Source organism: Myotis brandtii, unplaced genomic scaffold (genome assembly GCF_000412655.1).
Source record: "Myotis brandtii unplaced genomic scaffold, ASM41265v1 scaffold199, whole genome shotgun sequence".
NCBI classification, from domain to species: domain Eukaryota; kingdom Metazoa; phylum Chordata; class Mammalia; order Chiroptera; family Vespertilionidae; genus Myotis; species Myotis brandtii.
In genome coordinates this window covers 3,733,974-3,755,650 of record NW_005357414.1, presented here as the reverse complement: position 1 = coordinate 3,755,650, position 21,677 = coordinate 3,733,974, and the positions used below count along the sequence as shown (strand labels likewise).

The following is a 21,677-nucleotide window of genomic DNA, read 5'->3' as shown; positions in this document are numbered from 1 at the left end:
CTAAACCGGCAGTCGGACATCCCTCTTGCAATCCGGGACTGCTGGCTCCTAACCACTCACCTGCCTGCCTGCCTGATTGCCCCTAACCACTCTGCCTGTCAGCCTGCTCGCCCCCAACTGCCTCCCCTGCCAGCCTGCTCACCCCAACTGCCCCCCCGCTGACCTGATCACCCCTAACTGCCCTACCCTCCTGGCCTGATCGCCCCTAACACCTCTGCCTCAGCCCCACCACCATGGCTTTGTCTGGAATGTCTTCCAGTCTAATTTAGGCCCGGGGATCGGGCCTAAACCGGCAGTTGGACATCCCCTGAGGTGTCCCAGATTGGAGAGGATGCAGGCCAGGCTGAGGGACAACTCCCCATCCCCCCATGTATGAATTTTGTGTACCGGGCCACTAGTAAATATATAAGGAGAATGTGGTAGGGTGTGAGGGGAATGGTGTAAGAGAGTTAAAACTTCAACTTCCAGAGTAGGAAGTCAATAGAAAATAACCAAAATTGGAAAACGTAGAGAACATATTAGGACAAGCATAATAGAAACATGGGGGCACATTTTAGAAGATTACAAAATAGTTAAAAATGATTGTCTCTAGTGAATGGGACTGAGAGATGGAGGACTGGTGATTTTTGTTTTGGTTTGTTTTTGTTAGATGCCTAGTGGAACTGTATGACTTTCTAAATTATGCACATGTATTCCTTTAATCATAAAATGTTGAAGGAATAATCCCGCAATTCAACTAGGCTTTAGTCTCAAAATATAAGATGTCCATTCTTATTTGAAGGGAGGTGGATGGGGATGAGCCTTCCTGGAACACAGACATGGCCTTTTGGGGACAATAAAGTCTCAATGCTCAGCTGAATCATCTCACACAATAAATTTCTCTATAGACTGATCTAATAAACCAGTTTATGAAATGGGCATATCCCTTTCCAGTGGCCAGAATATATGAGACTCCGTAGTGAGCATGGAAACTATGAGAGAGAATGTAGGGACCCACTTGACCTATTCTCTTGGAAAACCTGCTAAAATGTCCATGCCTGTAACAGAGGTCATTTTTCTGATCACCAGAGTGCAGCTCCATGGTGTTTCTTTCACTCACCAAGCAAATGCACACTGAAGACTCCTCGAAACTTAATTTTTTAAATATAAAGTTTTTAAAAATATGTTTTTATTGATTTTAGAGAGAGGAAGGGAGAGAGAAAGAGAGAGATTGAAACATTAATGAGAGAAAATTTGATTGGCTGACTCCTGCATGCCTCCTACTGAGGATTGAGCCTGCAACCAGGGCATATGCTTTGACCAGGAATCAAAGCAGCAACCTCTTGGTGCATAGGATGATGCCCCATTTTGAAAGTGATGCCACCTCCCCCAAGTTGGCATATTTTTTATTATTTATGTGTGTAAATGTGAATGGGTAAGCTACATAGTTGACCTAGCCATCATGTTTCCCCCCTGAGTCCAACTGTCAGAGTTCTAGGGGTTTCCATACTCCCAGCCTATGCAATTCCAATATTTTCCACTCTACGAATGCCCCAAATATTGCTCCCTGTCACAAAAGTACATGTATGAGGCAGAGACAATATATTCCACTTTACTAACCCGTTGCTTGTATACTCCAGATCCAGAAGTTGGAATCATTGTTGGGGCCTTGGTGGGTACCCTAGTAGGTGCTGCCATTATCACCTTTGCGGTGTGCTACGCAAGGAGCAAGGCAAAGGCAAAGGGGAATGAAAGGAAGAGAACTTCTAAAACCACCACAGAACTCGAGTAAGACCTTAATTTGTTGTCTTTACTTGAATATAGTCATTTCTCTGGCATATCTCTCTCAGTCAGCTCTTCCTAAGCACTCCTTTTAGCATAAAATATCAGGGGTATCTTTCTGTTCATTCTCACTACTTTTATAAAAGAATCATGTTGGGTACTGTTTACTGAGTGCTGTGTTTCAGACTGTTCTAAGCACTTTATATCAACTTATTTAACCACAATAACCATTTTAGGTCTAAGAAAATGATTTAGCATATTAGTATACTTGTCTTTCTACCAACCGGTCATAAAATATAATTTTCAATATTTTTTTTTTTGGAACAAGGGTCCCACAAAGGCAAAAGTGCCTAAGGTCTACAGAAGTCAGAATGTGACTGGGCCCACAGCCTATGCTCTTGACCACTCGGCCATTTCTTCTTGAATGTATATCACACATGTTCATTTGTTCATCTTGCCATTTCTATGCTTCCACAACTGTGTATTGGGCACCAACCAGATGCCAAGTAATGTGCTAGATGAAGTGCAAGCTAGAGATAACACCTGAGTCATGGATTTGGGCCTCAAAGACCTTACTAGATGAATAGATCCTTTCACCTTGATATGTTTTCCCACATTTGGAACACTGGTTTTTCTCTCTTGAACTCTAATGATATTGTTGAGACATAACTTTTCTGCACCCAAAATAGAGACATGTGGTCTAACAGTGAGCCAGAATATCAGAAATCACAGAGGTCTTGAACAGATTGGGACATATGGTCACTGAAACCTGTGGCTCCACGTGAAATGTCAAACCCTAACTTGGTCTTCTCTGGGCCTTCTTCCTGCAGACCAATGACAAACAGAGTTACAGAGTTCGAGACAATGCCATCTGAAGATGTTATTCAACTAGAAGCAACACCAACTTCCTTCCATGAGATTGAACCCGATACCATCCTGGGGGCAGATCATGGGCCTATCACCATTCCTGAGTCTTCCCTGGAGCCTGCCCCAGGACCTGAGCCTGCCCCGGTGCCTGAGCTTGAGATCCAGCTGGAGCCCAAGCCCAAACCCGAGCCCAAGCCAGAGCCCGGGATTGCAATTGAAGCCTTGGGTGATAAGGAAAAACCAGAATAAGTCATAGGCTGGTAGCCTAACTGCAGTGTTTATCACTAAGGAACCCATTACTGGCGCTTAGAATTCAGTTGACCTAACCAATCACCCACTACCTCCCTCCATTCTGACCAACCCTCTTTTAACAAGGTGCTCCTACCATCAATCCAAAATAAACAGGTCAAGATAACTACTAAATAAATGCAAGGGTTCCTGCCTTACCAGTAAAATGTACTTACAATTTTACTAACACATAAACATAACTAATTATAAAAGCAAGTGATTTCTAATTCAGTTGAATAAACTGCACCTATTTCAAGTATACAGTTTGATGTGTTATGTTTTGACATCTGTATATACAACTAACACTTGTGTAGTATTTCAGAAAATCTTATTTCTGCATTTTTAGCTACTCTTTGTTACATTCCACATGCACACATGACAAGGTGGCTTTAATTGGATTCAATATTATTTCTATGATTAGTTCAATGCTTCCCATTTTCATATTCACCACTAAGAAAAGAATTCACTATTACCATATCCCAGATTGGAAAAAAATCTTAAAAAATTCCAGAGAAGATTATTTAAAGGGTTCATATTGGTTGGTACATAGCATTTAAAACTAGGTCTTAAAATTAATGCTTCATTTCTCATATTAGATTTCCGAAGGAACCACCCTGTTATTCACTATCTGAGCATAGCAATTTTTTTAAATAACCCAATTTTTAAATGCAAAGTAATGTACAGGCAAACAATTCTCAATACAATGATCCTTTAGTGAATACAAAATGTTGATATCACGGGTGATGTACCATGTAGCTTTAAATGAGCTATTGTGCTATCACTATGTCTCATGCTATCTACTTTGGAAAGGCCAGTTTAGGAAACTGTTCTAAATTGACACTCAAAATCAATTTTAGATAATCTGAACTAATTATTTAAATTGTTTTTACTGTTGGGGTATTCCACATTAATAGAGATATCATTCTTGTATGTTAAATAGTAACTAAAATGCATTGATATCACCTCTTCACCAGTTTAAAAGCTCTTCCATTGATTATATTTCACCTATATCCCACCTTGAAGAAATTTACAGGTAGACTTTTTCATTTACATAATGAATCAGATTTTAAAGCTTATTTTAAGGTTCAATAAATAATATTCAATAACATCTTATTTTAATGATCCTAAGGTAAATCTTCTATAAGAAACTTTACTGAAATTTACTTTATGTAGAATAAACTGCACCTGTTTGATATGTTGATGTGTTTGACATATGTATATACCCAGGAAACCACTACAACCATCTAGAGCATTTCCATCATCCCAAAACATTTCCTATATCCCTTTGTGCAATCCCACCAACATCCTGGACCTAGACTACCAGTAATTTGTTTTCCATCATTTAGAGATTAACTTTGCCTTTTCTTAAACTTCATATAAATGGGATCATTCAGTAAGGAATTTTTTGTGTCTGACTTCCTTCCAAGTTGAGTCCTTTTTTTAAAAAAAAAATTATATTTATTGTTGAAAGTATTACAGACATCCCTTCCTCTCCCACCCCTCATTGACCCTCTCCACCCCTTTTCTGCCTTCATCTCACTTGTCTGTGTCCATGTGTTATGGATGTATGCATACAAGTTCATTGGTTGATCTCTTCCTATCCACCCTCCCTGCCTTCCCTTTGAAGGTCAACAGTCTGTTCATGCTTCTGGGTCTCTGGATCTATTTTTGTTTATCAGTTTATTTGATTCATTAGATTCTACATATGAGTGAGATCATGTGATACTTATCTTTCTCTGGCTAGCTTATTTCACTTAGCATAATCAGCTCCAGGTCCCTCTATGCTGTCTCAAAGGGTAAGAGATCCTTCTTTTTTATAGCTGCATAGAATTCCATTGTGTAAATATACCACATCTTTTTTTCCCACTCATCTACTGATGGGCACTTGGGCTGTTTCCAGATCTTAGCCACTGTAAACAACACTTATATGAACATAGAGGTGCATATATTCTTTCTGATTGGTGTTTCAGGCTTCTTAGGATATATTCCTAGAAGTGGGATCAGTGGGTCAAATGGCAGTTCCATTTTTAATTTTTTTTGAGGAAATGCCATACTGTTTTCCATAGTGGCTGCACCAATCTGCATTCTCATCAGCAGTGTACTAGGGTTCCCTTTTGAATCCTTTTTAAATAAAGTAATGAAGATCTACTAGTCATATCCAGATTTTCACGTAGAGGATTTTCTTAAACTGTGGAGCCCTTTCTATATATATTCTAACTGTACAATAACTGAGACCCTAGGTTTTAAGATAGGTTGGCATTGAATTCACATTATACTTGTTCAGAGCCATGCAGAAAACAGCAAGCTGTAACTTATGTATTTTCTTTGGTGTGTGTTAATTTTAGCTAATCACATGGGTTTTTGAAGTAGCTATAATTACATTTAGGCTAAATATATTATGATATATGGTGTATGATGTGTATAGGAATCAAAATGATGGTCTTAAGAATGACCTTATATTTAGAGATTAAAAACTAAATATCAGCAGTATGAAAATTTCAACAATCAGAATGCCAAAGTAGGTGGAATTCACTTTTCCCTTCCACTTTTATGACAAAGGCAAATCACAAGAGACTGACATGTAATAGTCAACCACTACACCTCAACATTTCTGGTGGATCAGTGCCAAACAAGATGAAAGGCACTCTTGGTGATCTTACAGAACTCTGTCTTATTAGCACTGTTCTGTTCAAAATATTGAATAGTCGGATCAGTGGTTTTTAACCTTTTTTGAGGTCATGGAGCACCTTGAGAACCTGCTAAAAACTCTGGACCCCTCTCTATAGAGAAATTCTTAAACACAAAAAAATGTTATGTACAGTTTTAGATAAATTGCAGACAGCCTGAACCCAAGATTTAGAACTAATGACTTCGATAAAAATGTGGAAGGCACGCAATAAATCTATAGATGCTCTGCTCCTAGAGGGAATGACTATTATGTTGTATGAATCATGACAAAAATGATCTTGATAGCCAGGAAGCTGAGCTAAAAATAGCATAATCAATTTAACAAGACTGGAAGGAGAGGTCTGCATTTAAAAATAGAGTACATGTTGTCCATGCAGAAACCCTACCTGGGCAAGGTTGGAAAGTAGGTAATGTTAATCTGAAGTAGTATTTTTGGATCTCTCCTTTCAGTGCCCTTCCTGGCTTTATGCTGTCTTATTTTCCAGGATTCTCATGTGTCTTTTAGCTCAGTGACACACTCAGTTCTGCATTCCTCAGACAGGATTCATTGCTCAGGATCCTTGCCACCCTTTCAAAAGGTAGCCATTCTGTAACCTGTTTTTGTCCAGTGAACATGATCTTTCATCATCCAGTGATGTCATTCAGGTTGATAAGGACTTAGCTCCCTTAGGTGTATTTACCTTTAAACAGGGAACTCTGGAACACAGACAATTCCTTAATCCAGAGTCTAAGCAGTGGTATTTCAAGAATTGGAAAAATCCAGAGGGGAGTTATTTTTGGGAAAAGGAGACTTCTCAGTCCCTCCCAAGTCAAGCGACATGGGTTACAATCTACTTTACCATAAGGCCACCCTGGGTCAGTGTGACTTTTATCCCAGTCTCCTTAGCCTTCTGTTAGTATATCCATAATATACCATATATTTATGTTTGCAATGAGTCCTGAGACTCTATATAATATATATATATATATAAAATAGTAACATTTTCACTAAATCTTAACTTGGAAAGAAAATGGACTCATATGTTAAAAGAGCCTTACAATAAGTGAACATTTTTCTGCTTATCAGTGGCTCAGAAAATAAGTAATGGAATAGGTCATTACTTAAATATTCTGATTAAACTTTAACCAAATTATTTCGGCATCATTCTTATTCAGAGAAGGTACTACCTGATTTATTTTGCCATAGGTAGTTAAAGTTTAAGTGAGCAGTCCCAACCAAATTAAAAACCAGCCTTGGGCTTCTTAATCATTCACTTCTTACCACCCAAAAATATTTCCTCAAACTTCTCACTTCTCTCTGTTTCTGCATTTAGCAACTAGGATATGCTAAAGTCAACAGAAAAGCTTTTTGGCTGTAGGTCCCTATTCTCCCTAAATTCATCTTTTTATTTAGTCACCCATGGGATATTTATTGAATGGCTACTATGAACCAGGTATTATGGCTGGTGATACAATGGTGAGCAAATTCAGAGCTAGCTCTAGTACATATAAGGCTTTGCTATGTTGCCTAGCTGGCATGGCTCAGTGGTGGAGCATTGACCTATGAACCAGGAGGTCAGGGTTCAATTCCTGGTCAGGCATATGCCTGGGTTGTGGACTCAATCCCCAGGGAGGGGGGTGCAGGAGGCAGCTGATGGATGATTCTCTCATCATTGATGTTTCTATCTCTCTCTCCCTTTCCCTTTCTCTCAAATCAATAAAATATATACTTTAAAAAAAAGGCTTTGCTATAACAAGTTCTTGCATATTATCAACAGTGGTGTGTTGACTCTAGGGGAAAAAGGCTGGATTTACACTGCAAATCATAGTGATCTGTAATGAAAAAGGACTAAACCATAGTAATGCTTGGCCTATAGCTAAGAAACAATGTAACTGCTTTTCTTTAATCCAAATCAACAGCTTTTCTACCTCTTCAATTGCCTGTGATCATTGTTTTGTGAGCACTTTCACACCCTTAGCAATCAGCACTCTTGATGGCCTCTTTGTTTTAAAATTGTGCTAATTGTACATTTTGTCATGCCATACTTGGTAGCCAGATCAGACACATGAACATCTCTATTATACTTGGCAATTATTTCTTTTTTAAGCTCTATCATTCTCACAACTTTTTTCACTTTGCTGCTATCATTAACCCATGATGACTTACTGTATGTATTTAATAATACACAACAAAAAAACCACAAAAATATTTACAGCACAAGTTCCTGAGATGTTAAATGAACAATGTGAGGTTTAGCAATAAATTGATACTCAGGCATTCTCTCTTTTGCCGCCTGAGGGATGTGTGTCTGTTCATACGGGTATCAGCATGAAAGGGTTGTAGGGTCAATAGCTGAAGTGTTGTTTGACAACCGAGACATTTTTTTCCCTTGAACAACTTAGTCCAGAAACAAATTGTTCAAGATGGGAGACATTCGAGAACCAGGGTTTGACTATATTTATGAAGAGTAACTTCCTTCAGTCCTAACAGGCTGTATTAGGTACAACTTTAATCATGCTAAATAATATTGGAAAGAAATTACTTCCCCTATCATCAATTCTATCCCTGGTATTCAATAAAAAAAGTTTACTTCCACTAAGAATATGCTTCTCTGATTAATATTTGTAAAGATCAGCACTCAAAAAACTTATGTAAAAAGGGTTTGCAAATTAACAACAGTTTGTGTTTACAAAAGTCATTTTAGCTACTGGTCATTAAGTCTATGACCCCAAATTAATGGAAGTTTGTGGGCTCACTTACTTTAAACAATATTTGAAGCACAAAGTTCAAAATTAAAAAAATAATTTGAAGAGTCACTTGGAGGTCATTAGATTTTATGACTAGTAATCATTTAAGAGCATTTCCCTAAATTGAGATCAAGTTTACACTTATTAATTTCCTTTGGCTCCACATTTAATTAGCAATTTAGAAAATTACTGTTTCTTTAAAGATTTTAAAATGCCTCAGTTCAAGCTTCACTAATTTTATTAACTTTAGAGCTACCAAAAACTGAGAAATGTTTTTATGAAGGACTTTAAGGTTTTAGTGGGTATATAACTGATTTGAAAGAAAAACTGCGAGATTGTCTCAACATTTTATTTTTTTAGTTTCTGAAATACAAATCAAAGTACATTTTTTGTAACAAAGCATGTTAACAAGCTTTACATTCTTTTCAATACAGGATGAGTTAATCTAGGTACTTAAAAACTTCCTTTTTAAAAACAGCATATTTTATGGAGGGAAACAGCTTATTAAAAAGATACATAGGTACAGGCTATCATTTTTTTTATTATCTTAGTGCTTCTTAATACCAAACTTGGAATAACAGGCCCTCCAACTGAAAATTTGGTCCTCTAAAATATGTAAGTATTCCTCCCATAACAAAAATAAATTAAACGTACTGCTGGAAAAACAGCAATTTTTGGTATAAGCCTCTGAGTGAGCTTGCAAAACAAGTTAGGATGTGTTTCAACTCAACAGAAGGAACATTCTAGAATCCACCTTAAAACATTTGGCAGAACAAATGGCCTGAGGCTACTGAGGTTGTTTTGCCTCAGAGGGGGACAGAGAGTGCACAGGAGAGTGCTAAAGTCTCACAATAGTCACAGAATCACTTACTCAAAATTAACCAACATTCTATATAGATTATACAACAACAGTAGAACAATTTCAACAGTTATTACATGCCTGGAAAGCAAATTGTAAACTCAGAACAAATATCTCAGCAGGAACAATATTCAAAATGTTTATAAGACTTTGAAGATGAAAAAAACTTCATCATTCATAGATGATGTCTTATGCACCAAGTACATTTGTTTCCAGGACACTGGGGACAACTACAAAACATACAAAGTAAAAATAAATCCAAGCTGTTTAACCTTCCACCATTCCCTTGAGTATTAAACCCAGACCACCTTTGGCCACTTGCAGGGGTGTCTTTTCTTCTTTATTCTCAATGTAAATACTTGCTCCATGGGACACCAGCAGTTTTGCTTCTTCCACTCTCTCCTCATCACAGGCTAAGTGTCTGAAATTGAGGACCACAAAGACTGATAAATCACTACTACTTCTACATAATGCTAGGACTTGCTGATGGGTATTCCATAGCGCATATTATTAGATAGTGTGATATTGGAAAGCTATTTAATCAGGAAAGCAAAATCAACTTGCATGGGGAAGTGTTTATAAGTTAAAATTTAGTGAAATAGCCTTACAATACCAGATCATAAATCATAATTCGGGTCCTAAGGCAATAAAAGAAGGGATCTAAATGCCAGCTTAAGAAACAACTTCCTTATTCTACTGAGATTATAAGTAATTTTCATCAAACACATGCAATCACATTCATGGTTGGAATTTAGAAAAGTCCCCATTCATAATCTGCTAAAAGGATTTTATATGGTTTATATTTTGGAAAAGCATTTTGAAAGAGTTTATCTCATTTGATCCTTATAACTACCTTGGTATTACTATTAACATTTTACAGTTGAACTTGTGATAGTAGTTAAAGTCCTTGCTTATGATGACATGACTGAGGAGTAATTGAAATAACTTTGTTGGGCATTTATAGTTTGCCAGGCAGGGTATTAGACACTTTACATGTTATTTTATTTAAACCTCACAACAATCTACTGAGGAAGGAATTATTATCCTCATATTATAGATGAGGAAGTTAAGGCTCAGGAAGGTTAAGCAGCTACTCAAAGTTACTTAATATAAGTATTTAATATAGTTGGTAAGTGGCTGAGTTTGTAAATCCTAGGCTGTTCCCAGACCCTATACTGCCTGACTTCTAGATTTCTCCAGGCCACTGTGCCTTTCCTGTTATGGAGAAAAGAGCTATATGCAAGTCTTTCTAAATGGAATCACTCAGAACTACAGAAAAGATTTTTAAAACTAAGAGTTAAGAAAACATTATTTTTTATAAGTTGGTTTAAAGTCAAATTAGAAAAGGTTGAGTCTCACTTTGGACTAAAAAGAAGACAACATTTCTGGTTCAAAAAAAAGTCACCATTCAATAAAGAAGAAGAAAAATGGACAAGAATGCAGAAAAAAATATCAAGGTAGATGATGGCTTCAGGCCATAAACATAAATCAGTTCCAAATGGGTTTGAGTTAAATGAAAAACAGTAACAATAAATCTCAGCTACAACCTATGGTACGATAAAATACAGGTGAATATTTAACTAATTTCAGGGTGAGGAAAGACTCTCTAGTCATGAGGGAAGATTAATAGGTTTGACTACATAGTGACTTCTGTTATTTTAAAAAAATCATGAACAACATGAAAAGACAAACTGGAAAAATATTTTCAACTAACATGGCAGAAGGCATATTTTTACTATATCAAGTCAAAGGTACTTAAAAAACTCAGTAAATAAAAAAATTAATTCCCCAAAAGGAAATAAAAAGGGACACAAAGTTATAATTTATAAAAGAAATGACATTAGTTGTAGGCATTAAAAAATGTTTCTATTCACTGATAATAAAAATGTATTTAATATAACTGGTAAGTGGCTGAATTTGTAAACTATGAAACACCATTTTTCATACAAAAAAGGATATTTTCAGTGTTGGTAAGTGGGTAATGGGCACTTTCAAACTGTTGTTGGGAAGGTACAATGATACTCCTCTGGAAGCAATTTAGCAACATAAAGCAATAATCTTAAAATATGTGTATTTGTTGACCCAGCAATTCTACTTCTAGGAGTGTATACTAAGGCAATAATCAGCAATATGGCCAAAAACTTTTATATATAGTTGGTCAATGTAGCATTATTTATAATAGTGGAAAACTAAAAAAACTTTAAATATACAGTAATATAGGAATGATTAAGTTATGAACATCCATAAAATTGAACTGTACATAGCCATTCAAACATGTTTTAAAAATACTTAATAACATTAGGTGAAAAGAACAATATATAAAATTACATGCACAGTATGATCTCAATGAAAAAAAAAAAGTAAAATATGCAGTTGCATATAAAAGACTGGATAGAAATACATAAAAATGTTAGTGGTTGATTCTGGGTGGCAAGATGATAGGCATTTTAAAAATTTTATCTTTATATTTTTGTGTACTTTCAAATGTTTTTGCCATAACATGCATTACATTTACAAGCACAATAAAAAAAAAGAAACGATATGTAAGAATTAGTGCAAGAGGGCTAATTTCAGGTAGAATACAAATGACTGCTCCTTGTCACTTACAGAGGAGTGTTACCCTCAGTGTCTTGGATGTTTGTGGATGCTTTGTAGTACAGAAGGATATGAATCATCTTCAAGTTACCCTTGGCTGCCGCCCGGTGCATTGCTGTAGCCTCATAATGGTCCTTAGCATCTGGATTAGCCCCGCCTTCCAGTAACATGACAGCGATCTGGAAAGAAGGAGAAGAAAACTATGCAGAGATATATTTTTGTCTGCATAGAGGTTTAGAACTCAAAAGGAGTTGCCTAGGAATAAAACCCTACCTCGTGCCTGTTTTTGGAAGCTGCATAATGTAGGGGAGTACAGCCATTTTGATTGACAGCATTCACTTGAGCACCTCTTCCCAGAAGGGCTTTTACAATCTCATCCCGGCCAGCAGAAGCGGCAATATGAAGAGGAGACCAACCAGCCTGTAAAAGAAGTGGGCCATACAAAACCAGGGGAGAAAGGCACAGGGATTAACACTAACATTTAGGCAGGGTTTACAAAGAGCTGTGTGTGAATGGTTTAAAACAATAACATTCTTCCTTTTCCCCTCATTAAGCACTGTAGAAAATTTGGAAAGCAGATGTACACAAAAGAAAAGAAAAACCACCCATAATCCCATACTATAGAGGTGATGACTAATTCTAATATATTTTCAAATTGGGATCATAGAATATCAAGTTCTATGTGAGTTGCATTTTCCACAATTTCCACTTATCTTTTTGTTGTGAGAATTTTTCTGTCATTCTTTAGAATCATAACTTTATTGGTTACATATTATTTTATCATATAGTCATACCTACACCATCCAACTGTTCCTCTATTAAATTGTTCTTACTTCTTTGCTAATATAAGTATTACTTCAGTTAGCATCCTTGAAAAGGAATCTTTGCCTACAAAAAAGTTTGCATCCTTATTATTCACAAATCTTATCCTAATACTAGAGGCCTGGTGCACGAATTTGTGCACGTGTGGAATCTGGCCAGTTCACCCCAATTAGGGCTGGCCGGCCAGGGGGAGGGGCTGCTGGAGGTTGGCTGGCTGGCCTAACCCCTGATCAGCGGGGTGGGGGGTGGCAATCGTGGGCGGGGCCGGCCAGGGGGAGGGGCTGAGGGAGGTTGTACGGCTGCAGTGCACATCATAGCGACCGGTCATTCCGGTGTTCCAGTCGTTTGGCTTTTATATATATAGATAACCAAAACCATTACATAAATATCTACCTAACAAAAAAGATATCTAGGTCCTCATAATTTAGGCACTATTTACCCCCCAGAAATTTCCAACATAATAAAAATGGTCTGGAGTCTATTAGAGGTCACTGTAATAAACCTTGATCTGCATGTTTATCTTAAATTACAGGGTATTAGTAGCAAAACTAATAATTTAAAATAATGCAACCACTAGTCCTGTGCTTGGTCACCAGAGCCATACTATAATTTCCTAGTAATAAAGGTTACAATTTTGTTTGTAAGCTTAATACTCAGGCTTCAGTAAACACAGTCTGGAGACTACAGATAACTGGGAATTTATCAACTCTGTCTAGTACTCACATCATCTTTATCATTCACTGGCACTCCAAGTTGCAGCAAGAATTCAACAATTTCTGTATGTCCCGCTGAGCACGCCCAATGCAATGCAGTTCTGCTATCCTACATGGGAAAGAGAGAAGCAATAAGATCAACATTCTTGAAGAGAAATAGAAGAACTAAGGTAAGAAAGCAGAAAAAGGTAAGATTGGGCCCAGCAAATCTGTAGTTTGGAAACAAGAAGTGGAGATCACTGAATCCTCAGGAAGGTAACCTTAAACCATATTATTACTAATATAAGAGAGACCAAGGTTTTAGTAACATGGGGAGAAACTGATTTGAATGCTTGTAGCAGAAATAGAGCTTTAGCTGTTTACTATTTAATTATTTATGTACACTTTCACGTCAGACACTTTGCTAGATGTACATATGTCTCATTTAATCCTCAAATGTATCTTGTGGAGAAGAAATGTTAATAGTTGAGATTATCTGCATATCCATCTAAAAACACACACCACACACAGAATTGGAGAACATTACTTTTCAAAAAAATAATAAGCTGGGAGTTAGTCATATTTCTCTAAGGGAATCCCTTTTTGCATTGACTGCTATATTTTTAGCCATATGTAAAAGAAAATGGTATTTTAAACTTTATAGCAAGAAGTTCCAACACATAAAAATAGAGGGAATATAATAGCAACCCATATGCCTATCACCTAGATTTAATATTTTGCCATATTTGCTTCATCAAATGTTTTCCTTGCTGGTTCTTTTAAAACAAATTCTAAATATCATAACTTTTCATCCCTAAGTACTTCAATATCTAAAAAACAAAGATACTTTCCTACATAGCTCTGAGACCGTTATTATACCTATTAAAATAAGCACTAACTCTAAAAAATTAACATAAACTCCTTTATAACATGTAATACCCAGTCTGTATTCAATTGTCCCCCAAATGTCTTTTTTTGTTGTTGTTAATCCTCACTCGAGGATATTTTTCCATTGATTTTTACAGAAAGTGGAAGAGAGAGGGAAAGACAGAGAAATATCAATGTGAGAGAAACACATCAGTTGGTTGCCTCCTGCACGTGCCCTGACCAGGGCCAGGCCAGGGAGGAGCCTGCAACAGAGATATGTGCCCTTGACCAGAATCCCCGGACCCTTTGGTCTGCATCCCAATGCTCTATCTACTGAGCCAAACCAGCTAGGGCTCCCAAATGTCTTTTCAAAGTTGGCTTGTTTCAATCAGGATTCATACAAGGTCCACAAGTTGCATTTGGCTATGTTTCTTATGTCTCTTGATCTTGAATAGCTTCTCCCTTTTTATACCACTGACTTGAAAATGGTTGGAAGTATTATTTGACCTTAAATTAAGTTTAAGTATTAAATATTGCCAGACCATATGAAGATAAATTAGGCAAAGGTAAAGCTATTTTCATGTTAAGCAATAAAGTAAAGTGCCAGGAAAAAAAGGTCTCCTGACTTCTAATTCTCTTCCCAAAGACACAAAAAGGAGATCTCTAAATATGTGACACTGTCTCACTAGTGCTTAGCGTGGTGCCTGTTAAATAGGAGGCAATCTATAAATACTGTTGGCTTACTAAGGGCACTGTGAATCTTGCTTGGGAACTCAGGGTGAATGCATGAGGGTTCTTTGAGCAGGAGGGCAGAATGAAACACTTCCCAAAGTCCATTCACTTTTGTTCTGCCTCTGCCTAGAATGCCCATTTCATCCTCCAAGGAAATCCTGCTCATCCTGCAAGGCCTCACAACCTTTGCAAAGCCTTTTCAATGACAACATTCGGCTTTGCTAAGGGAGTTTAAAGCAGGTTCTCCCATTACATGTTCTGAAAATTCTACGTAAACTTCTCTCTCGAGTTTTTAACTTCAATTTGTAATCGGACATTTGATTTGGGAGTACTTTATGCATGTCCGCTTCTTCCACTCCACTGAATCCCCAACTCCAAGCAAACTGTCTAGCACTGAAGAGGCGTTCAGTTACTCGTGTTTCGTTGAATAAAATCACTTGTAAAGTAAAGGCACCCATATCTTTTTTTTTAAAGCTTTCCTCCTCAAGGACTTCTCAAAAGATTGGGCCTTTCTGAGAAACACAGTAAACGTTCTAGAAATATCCAAAATTCAGGGAGCTAAGTACTGGGCTAAAAATAAAATGAAATAAAATAAATCTGAGGATTGCGGGACTAGTTCCAACCGCCCGATTCTGAGTCCTGAGGTGACCCAGGGTGAGGATGGGGCGACAGGGGCGGGGATCTGGCCCTCAAGAAATCTGCCTCCGCTCGGGCTGCGCCAGGCAGCCACGTTGGTCTCTACGTCATCGCTGCCGCCTGCGAGAAGGCCCCAGCGCTGCTTTACCTGGTCAGTTCTAGTAGCCAGGGATTTATCGGCCAGGATCTCCTCCTTCAACTCCTGCAGCTTTCCGCTGTAGGCCAGATTGCAGACGGTTAGGTTAGACACAAACCCCTCCATTTCGTTTTCCCAGGATCTCAGTGCAGCAGGACCTCACGTAGCCACCTCCTCGTGCCAATCAAAAGAACTGACGGAGCTCCACCAATCACCGACCTTCCTCGTTCCGTCGCTCCTTTCCCCATCGCAGGGCGCCTCTGGGAGTTGCAGTTTGAGCTCAGTTTCAGGCTGGGAGGCGCCTTTGCCGCTCTTATCAACTCTGCCCCTAGCAGCACAAAACTACAAGTCCCAGGGTCCCTCGCGGCCACCGTAGTCAAGTGGCCAGTGGAATTGGCCCAGGATGACAGCTGGAGAATGGAGTCAGGTACTGAGACCCGCTTCGTGGGGAATCGGGGTGGGTGGTCGCTGTGGGGCACTGAATTGGCTGCGCGAAACGGGTGCAGAATCGTGGCAAGAGAGTAATGGGAGCCTAGAGGTCCTGTCGGACGGGGAGCCTGACCTGCAGTGGCAGGCGGAAGGGACAACAGTAGGAGCTGAGTACTATCTCCTGAGCTCTTACTGGTGGCTTTGGCCACCCTCCCCCTCCCTGCCGCTAGCACAGGACTGGAAAGAAGTTGGGATTAATTATTTTGACATCTCGGCGGAGAGACATCAGGACAGAATTCTGTCACAGCAGTGATAGCATTTGGCACCACAGTAAGGTGATGAGCCAGGGTGATGCCAGAGGCAGGGTGTGATGCCATAGGAGCCCTCAGTGAGTTCATGGCCTGGTAACATCACAATTTGATGAGGGTCATCTTGATACAGTGGTATGGTGTTGGCCCTTTAATATTGTGGTTATAACGATGACATCGAGGCTTTGCTAGAACTATGCTAGTAGTGTTTCTGTTCATGGAAATCCCAAATAATGCTATAGCAGAAGAGATGCAAGGCTTATCCTTTATAGGGCATATCCAGAAGAGCAGGTATGTCAAAACTAATTAATGATAAGAATACACTCAAGAAAGAGAATGAGCCGTAACCAGTTTGGCTCAGTGGATAGAGCATCGGCCTGCGGACCGAAAGATCCCAGGTTCGATTCCAGTCAAGGGCATGTACCTTGGTTGCAGGCACATCCCCAGTAGGAGGTGTGCAGGAGGCGGCCGATCGATGTTTCTCTCTCATCGATGTTTCTAACTCTCTATCTCTCTCTCTTCCTCTCTGTAAAGAAAAAAAAAAAGAGAGAATGATTATATTTATCTTGTTATGGTGTAGAACACGGCTTGGCAAACTTTCTGTAAATAGGCAGATAGTAAATATTTTAGGCTTTGCGGGCCAAAGGCAAAATCCTGGATAATTTGTAGGTACTTATATAACCAGAGAAAACAAATTTTAACAAATTTTTATTTATGAATTTCAAAATATAATAGTAATAATAGAGTACTTTTTTGTAATACAGGACTACTAGTGTGAATAATGGAATTGGGGGGGGGGCTAAAATTTGTTTAATTGGGGCTCACAGTCAGTGTTCCCTATTATCAAAATTGTTCCAAATGTTCTTCTGTTAATACTGATCAATAATGATATTTTACCCATTTCATTTTGTAAATGTCTTTTCAAATAGATAGGGACTTCCAAATATTGATATCAACCCAGAAACATATTCTTGTTAACTTTTAAATACATTTTTATTTCAGAATAACTTTAGATTTGTAGAAAAGTTGCAAAGATGGTAGAGTTCCTGTGTACCCCTCACCCATTTTTCCCTATTGTTCTTTTCCTATTTTTTGTGATATATTTTACATATCATAAAATCCATCCATTTCAAGTGTATAATTAAATTATTTTTAGTAACTTTACTGAATGGTTCAGCCATCATTATAATCAGTTTTAGAACATTTTCACTCCCCCAGTAATATCCCTCATGCTCATTTATAGTTAATCCTTATTCCCACTCCCTGCCCCAGGTAACTAGTAATCTTCTTTCTGGCTCTATAAATTTTCCTATTCTGGACATTTCATCTGAATGAAATCATACAATATGGGGTCTTTTTGCCTGGCTTCCTTCACTTAGCATAATATTTTTGAGGTTCATCCATATTATAGCATGTATTTGTACTTTATTGCTTTTTATTGCCAAACAGTATTCCATTTTATGGATATAATACATTTTGTCTGTTCACTCACTAGTTGATAGATATGCAGGTTGTTTCCAATTTTTGGCTATTGTGAATAATGCTGCTAAGTGCATTTGTGTGCAAGTCTTCATGTGGACATAGGTTTTCATTTCTCGTTGATATATGCCTAAGGCTGGAATTACTGGATCATATGGCAAATTTATGCTTAACTTTTCAAGAAACTGCAAAACTGTTTTCCAAAGCAGCACCACTATTTTGTATTTCCAACAGCGATGTATGAGGGTGTCTATTTCTACACATCCTCACCAACATTTCTTATCATCTGTCTTTTTATTATAGCCATGTTAAATGTGTGTGAAATGATATCTCAGTGTGGTTTTAACTTGCACTTCTTTAATGACTAATAATAATGAGCATCTTTTTGTGTGCTTATTAGTCATTCATATATCCTCTTCAGTGCAGTATATGTTTATATATTTTTCCATTTTTTAATTGAGTTGTTGTCTTTATTTTCTTTTTATTGTTGAGTTGTAAGAAGTATTTATGTATTCTGTATATAAGTCCCTGTCAGATATATGAAATGTAGATATTTTCTCCCAGTCTGTTGCTTGTCTTTTTATTTTCTTAATGTTGTCTTTTGAAGTGCAAAAGGTTTGAATTTTGATGGGGTTCAATTTATCATTTTTTCTTTTATGGACCATGCTTCTTGTTATACACTTTTTACAAGTGTGCAATTTAATAACTATTAGTATATTTTAAAGCTGTGTTATCATCACCATAATCTTATTTAAAACATTTCCATCACCCCAGAAGGAAGCCTCATGCCCATTTGCAGTCACTTCCCATTTCCACTCTCAGCCCTAGGCAACCACTCATCTATTTTGTCTCTATGGATTTTCATTTTCTTGGCTTCACTATAAATAGAATGATACAATATGTGATCTTTGTTTCTGGCTTCTTTCACTTAGTGTATTGTTTTTGGAGTTTATCTAAATTTTATTTTTATTTATTTATTCATTTTTATTTCCTTTTATTGATTTTTAGAGAGAGGAATAGAGAGATAAAGAAAGAGAAAGAAACATTAATTGATTGCCTCCCACATGCACCCTGACCAGGGATTGAACCCACAACCTGGGTATGTGCCCTGACTGGGAATCGAACCTCCCACCTTTTGGTGTATGGGATGATGCTCCAAGTGAGCCACACAGGCTAGGGCAATTTTATGCAAATTTTACTATGTATCAGTACTTTGTTCCTTTTTATGGCTGAATACTATTCCATTATATAGCTATACCATATTTTATTTACCCATTCATCAGTTGATGGGCATTTGGGTAGTTTTTACCTTTTATTTATTATGAACTAGAGGCCCGTTGCACAAAGAGATTCGTGCAATAGGCCTTCCCTTTCCCTGGCTGCCAGCACCGGTTTTCCTCTGGCACCAGGGACCCAGGCCTTCACTCCGGACGGAGCCTTCAGTCTTTGCGGCTCCGGATGCAGCCTTCAGTCTTTGCTCCGCCGCTTCTCCCCTACATTGGGAAATTAACCGCCATCTTTGTTGGATTAATTTGCATATTCTCCTGATTGGCTGGTGAGCATAGTGGAGGGACAGTTAATTTACATGTTTGTCTATTATTAGGTAAGATAATGCTGCTGTAAACATTCATGTACAAGTTTCTGTGCAGACATATGTTTTCATTTCTCTTAGTACATATCTAGGAGTAGAATTGCTGGGCCACATGATAAGTCTATGTTTTACTTTGTGAGGAATTGGCAGATTCCTTACCAAAGTGACTGTACCATTTTCCCCTCCCACTAGCAATGTATGAGGGTTTGAATTTCTCCACATATCTACCAATAATTGTGAATGCAAAAAGCCACATAAACGAATTACATCTGTGCTCAATAAAATGTCAATTGCAAAAGGTCTTTGGGCCAGTTGCTCAAACTTTAGTTGGAGAATATATTCTCCAGTGAAACAAATGTGAGGACATAGGGCATATGGAAATCAATGACCTGTATGACAGTTATAGGAATAGGTTCTGGGTTTTACAGAATGAAACTTCTCCATTCCCATCACTTCCCATAGCACAATTTCTCCCCATCTTTTTTTATTATAGCCATTCTAGTGAGTATTAAGTGATATCTCATTGTGACTTTGTTGCTTTGACTTTTGACAACTATAGGAATTGTAGAAAGCATGTTGTAATAATTTGTGATTCAATGTTAGTTGTCGAAATGACTTTCCTACAGTATAAGTTTCACATATAAGTGCTGTTTTGCTTTGTAATTCTAGGTTGAATGAATTAAAAAACATCATAAAGTCTGCAGCAAAAGCTACTTATCAGAGGCATTCAGTGTTTGATAATAGTGGTTGAGGGCTCTTCTAACAGTTTAAAAATGTAAAAGTCATTCCTGCCTTACTTACCATATGAAAAACACAAAATGGACTTAATTTGACCTGCCAGATGTAGTTTGCTGATGACTGATATAGAACAAAAGTGTCTTGTATGTAGTAGGTGTTCAATAAATATTTATCCAGTTGATTACAGAGGTACAACAGGCCTATTGTGTGGTATTCACAAAAGATTGGGTATAGTAATATTTCACCATAATAGCACTTCAAGGAATTGGATTTGATAGTTAGAAACAGCTGGAAAAACAACTCCAAGTGCCTCACCTACTGAGTGACTTGTTTGGTAATCTTGTTTTATAGACAGAGTGTTGTGCTTTTATTTTATTTGATATGACACGGTGGTTAACTTTCAATTCTGAGTTCCTTAAGTTCAAGGGTGAAGTACCCCTTGATTTTTAGAAAGGTACAAGACAAAAGGATCTCTAAGGGAGAAGGCCACTTGTTTTTGTCTGTAGCCCCAAGTCTTGGAGGAATAGCAATCCCATATTTTATCTATCTAGAGTCAATACAATTGAATGTTCCCTGTTGCCTTTTCTACTGGTCACCTACATTTGAGACGGTAGTTCAAATGAATCCAAGTTCATTTTTGTGACTTACTGAATAATTCTAAGAATAGTTAACATTTATAGATCACATATTCAGATATTGGGCTTATCTCGTTTAATCCTTCACTACAATCCTGTGAGGTAGGTATTATTATCCTGCAGGCCCAACTTTTAAAAAATGAGAATAAAGGTACAAAGAAGTGAAGGAACATGGCTAAGTTCACACGATTTAGTAAAAGTTAGAGCTAAACTGGAAATGCAGGACTATTCTATCCCAAAGTCCTAGCATTTAACTACTACAATGTACTGCTCAGTTTTGCCAAAGATGAAATTATGTATAAATGCAAACCTCAAATAATACAACACTAGTTCCTGTAAGAGCTCTTTGGGCTGTAATTCTGCCTGTGATTGTGGGGGAAATGACATGTTTTTCATATTCTGAAACAATGTTGTCCAATAGAACTCTGTGTGATGATGGAAAAGTTCTATATCTATGCTGTTCTAATATGGTAGCCACTAGTCACACTGTGCACTTGAAATGTGTCTAGGAACTAAAATTCTAGTTGCATTTAATTTTAATTATTTTAAATTTAAATAGCTTAATGTGGTTAGTGGTCATTATTTTGGACAGTGCAGAGAGAGGCAATTTCTCCCCATTTGCTCCTTTCTAATTATTACTAAATATTTTATCCAGTGCAAATATTTTCCCCCGTAGCACAACTGGAAATGAATATATTCTCCAGTGAAACAAATGTGAGGACACAGAGCATATGGAAATCAATGACCTGTATGACAGTTATAGGAATAGGTTCTGGGTTTTCCAGAATGAAACTTCTCCATTCCCATCACTTACTAAAGTTTGAGCA

At 37.6% G+C, this 21,677-nt stretch overlaps 3 protein-coding genes across 5 annotated transcripts in view; 2 read left to right on the top strand and 1 right to left on the bottom strand.

Annotated features, from left to right (window-relative positions):
* LOC102242949 (V-set and immunoglobulin domain-containing protein 1-like) overlaps positions 1–3,128 on the top strand; it is a 4,800-nt gene extending 1,672 nt beyond the window's left edge. The window contains exons 2-3 of the mRNA XM_005865242.2: positions 1,620–1,767; positions 2,592–3,128. Of these exons, the coding sequence (XP_005865304.1) occupies positions 1,620–1,767; positions 2,592–2,877 (434 nt within the window). The 3' untranslated portion in view covers positions 2,878–3,128. The remainder of the gene's footprint in view (positions 1–1,619; positions 1,768–2,591) is intronic.
* Positions 3,129–8,664: 5,536 nt separating this feature from the next.
* PSMD10 (proteasome 26S subunit, non-ATPase 10) lies at positions 8,665–15,901 on the bottom strand. Of its 2 annotated transcripts, none has more exons than XM_005865216.2 (5): positions 15,683–15,901; positions 13,331–13,429; positions 12,059–12,205; positions 11,798–11,964; positions 8,665–9,611 (listed from the first exon to the last, which is right to left on the bottom strand). In XM_005865216.2, the coding sequence occupies exons 1-5, from the start codon at positions 15,794–15,796 to the stop codon at positions 9,458–9,460; spliced, it is 681 nt and encodes a 226-aa protein (XP_005865278.1). In that variant the 5' UTR covers positions 15,797–15,901; the 3' UTR covers positions 8,665–9,457. The 2 variants fall into 2 exon arrangements, with proteins under 2 accessions (XP_005865278.1, XP_005865279.1); XM_005865217.2 differs by having other exon boundaries at positions 11,877–11,964; positions 15,683–15,814.
* Positions 15,902–15,938: 37 nt separating this feature from the next.
* ATG4A (autophagy related 4A, cysteine peptidase) overlaps positions 15,939–21,677 on the top strand; it is a 64,006-nt gene continuing 58,267 nt past the window's right edge. The window contains exon 1 of one of the 2 annotated variants that reach the window (XM_014538829.1): positions 15,939–16,097. In XM_014538829.1, coding sequence (XP_014394315.1) covers positions 16,088–16,097 — 10 coding nt within the window. In that variant the 5' untranslated portion in view covers positions 15,939–16,087. The remainder of the gene's footprint in view (positions 16,098–21,677) is intronic. The other variant, XM_014538828.1, reaches the window with a different exon arrangement.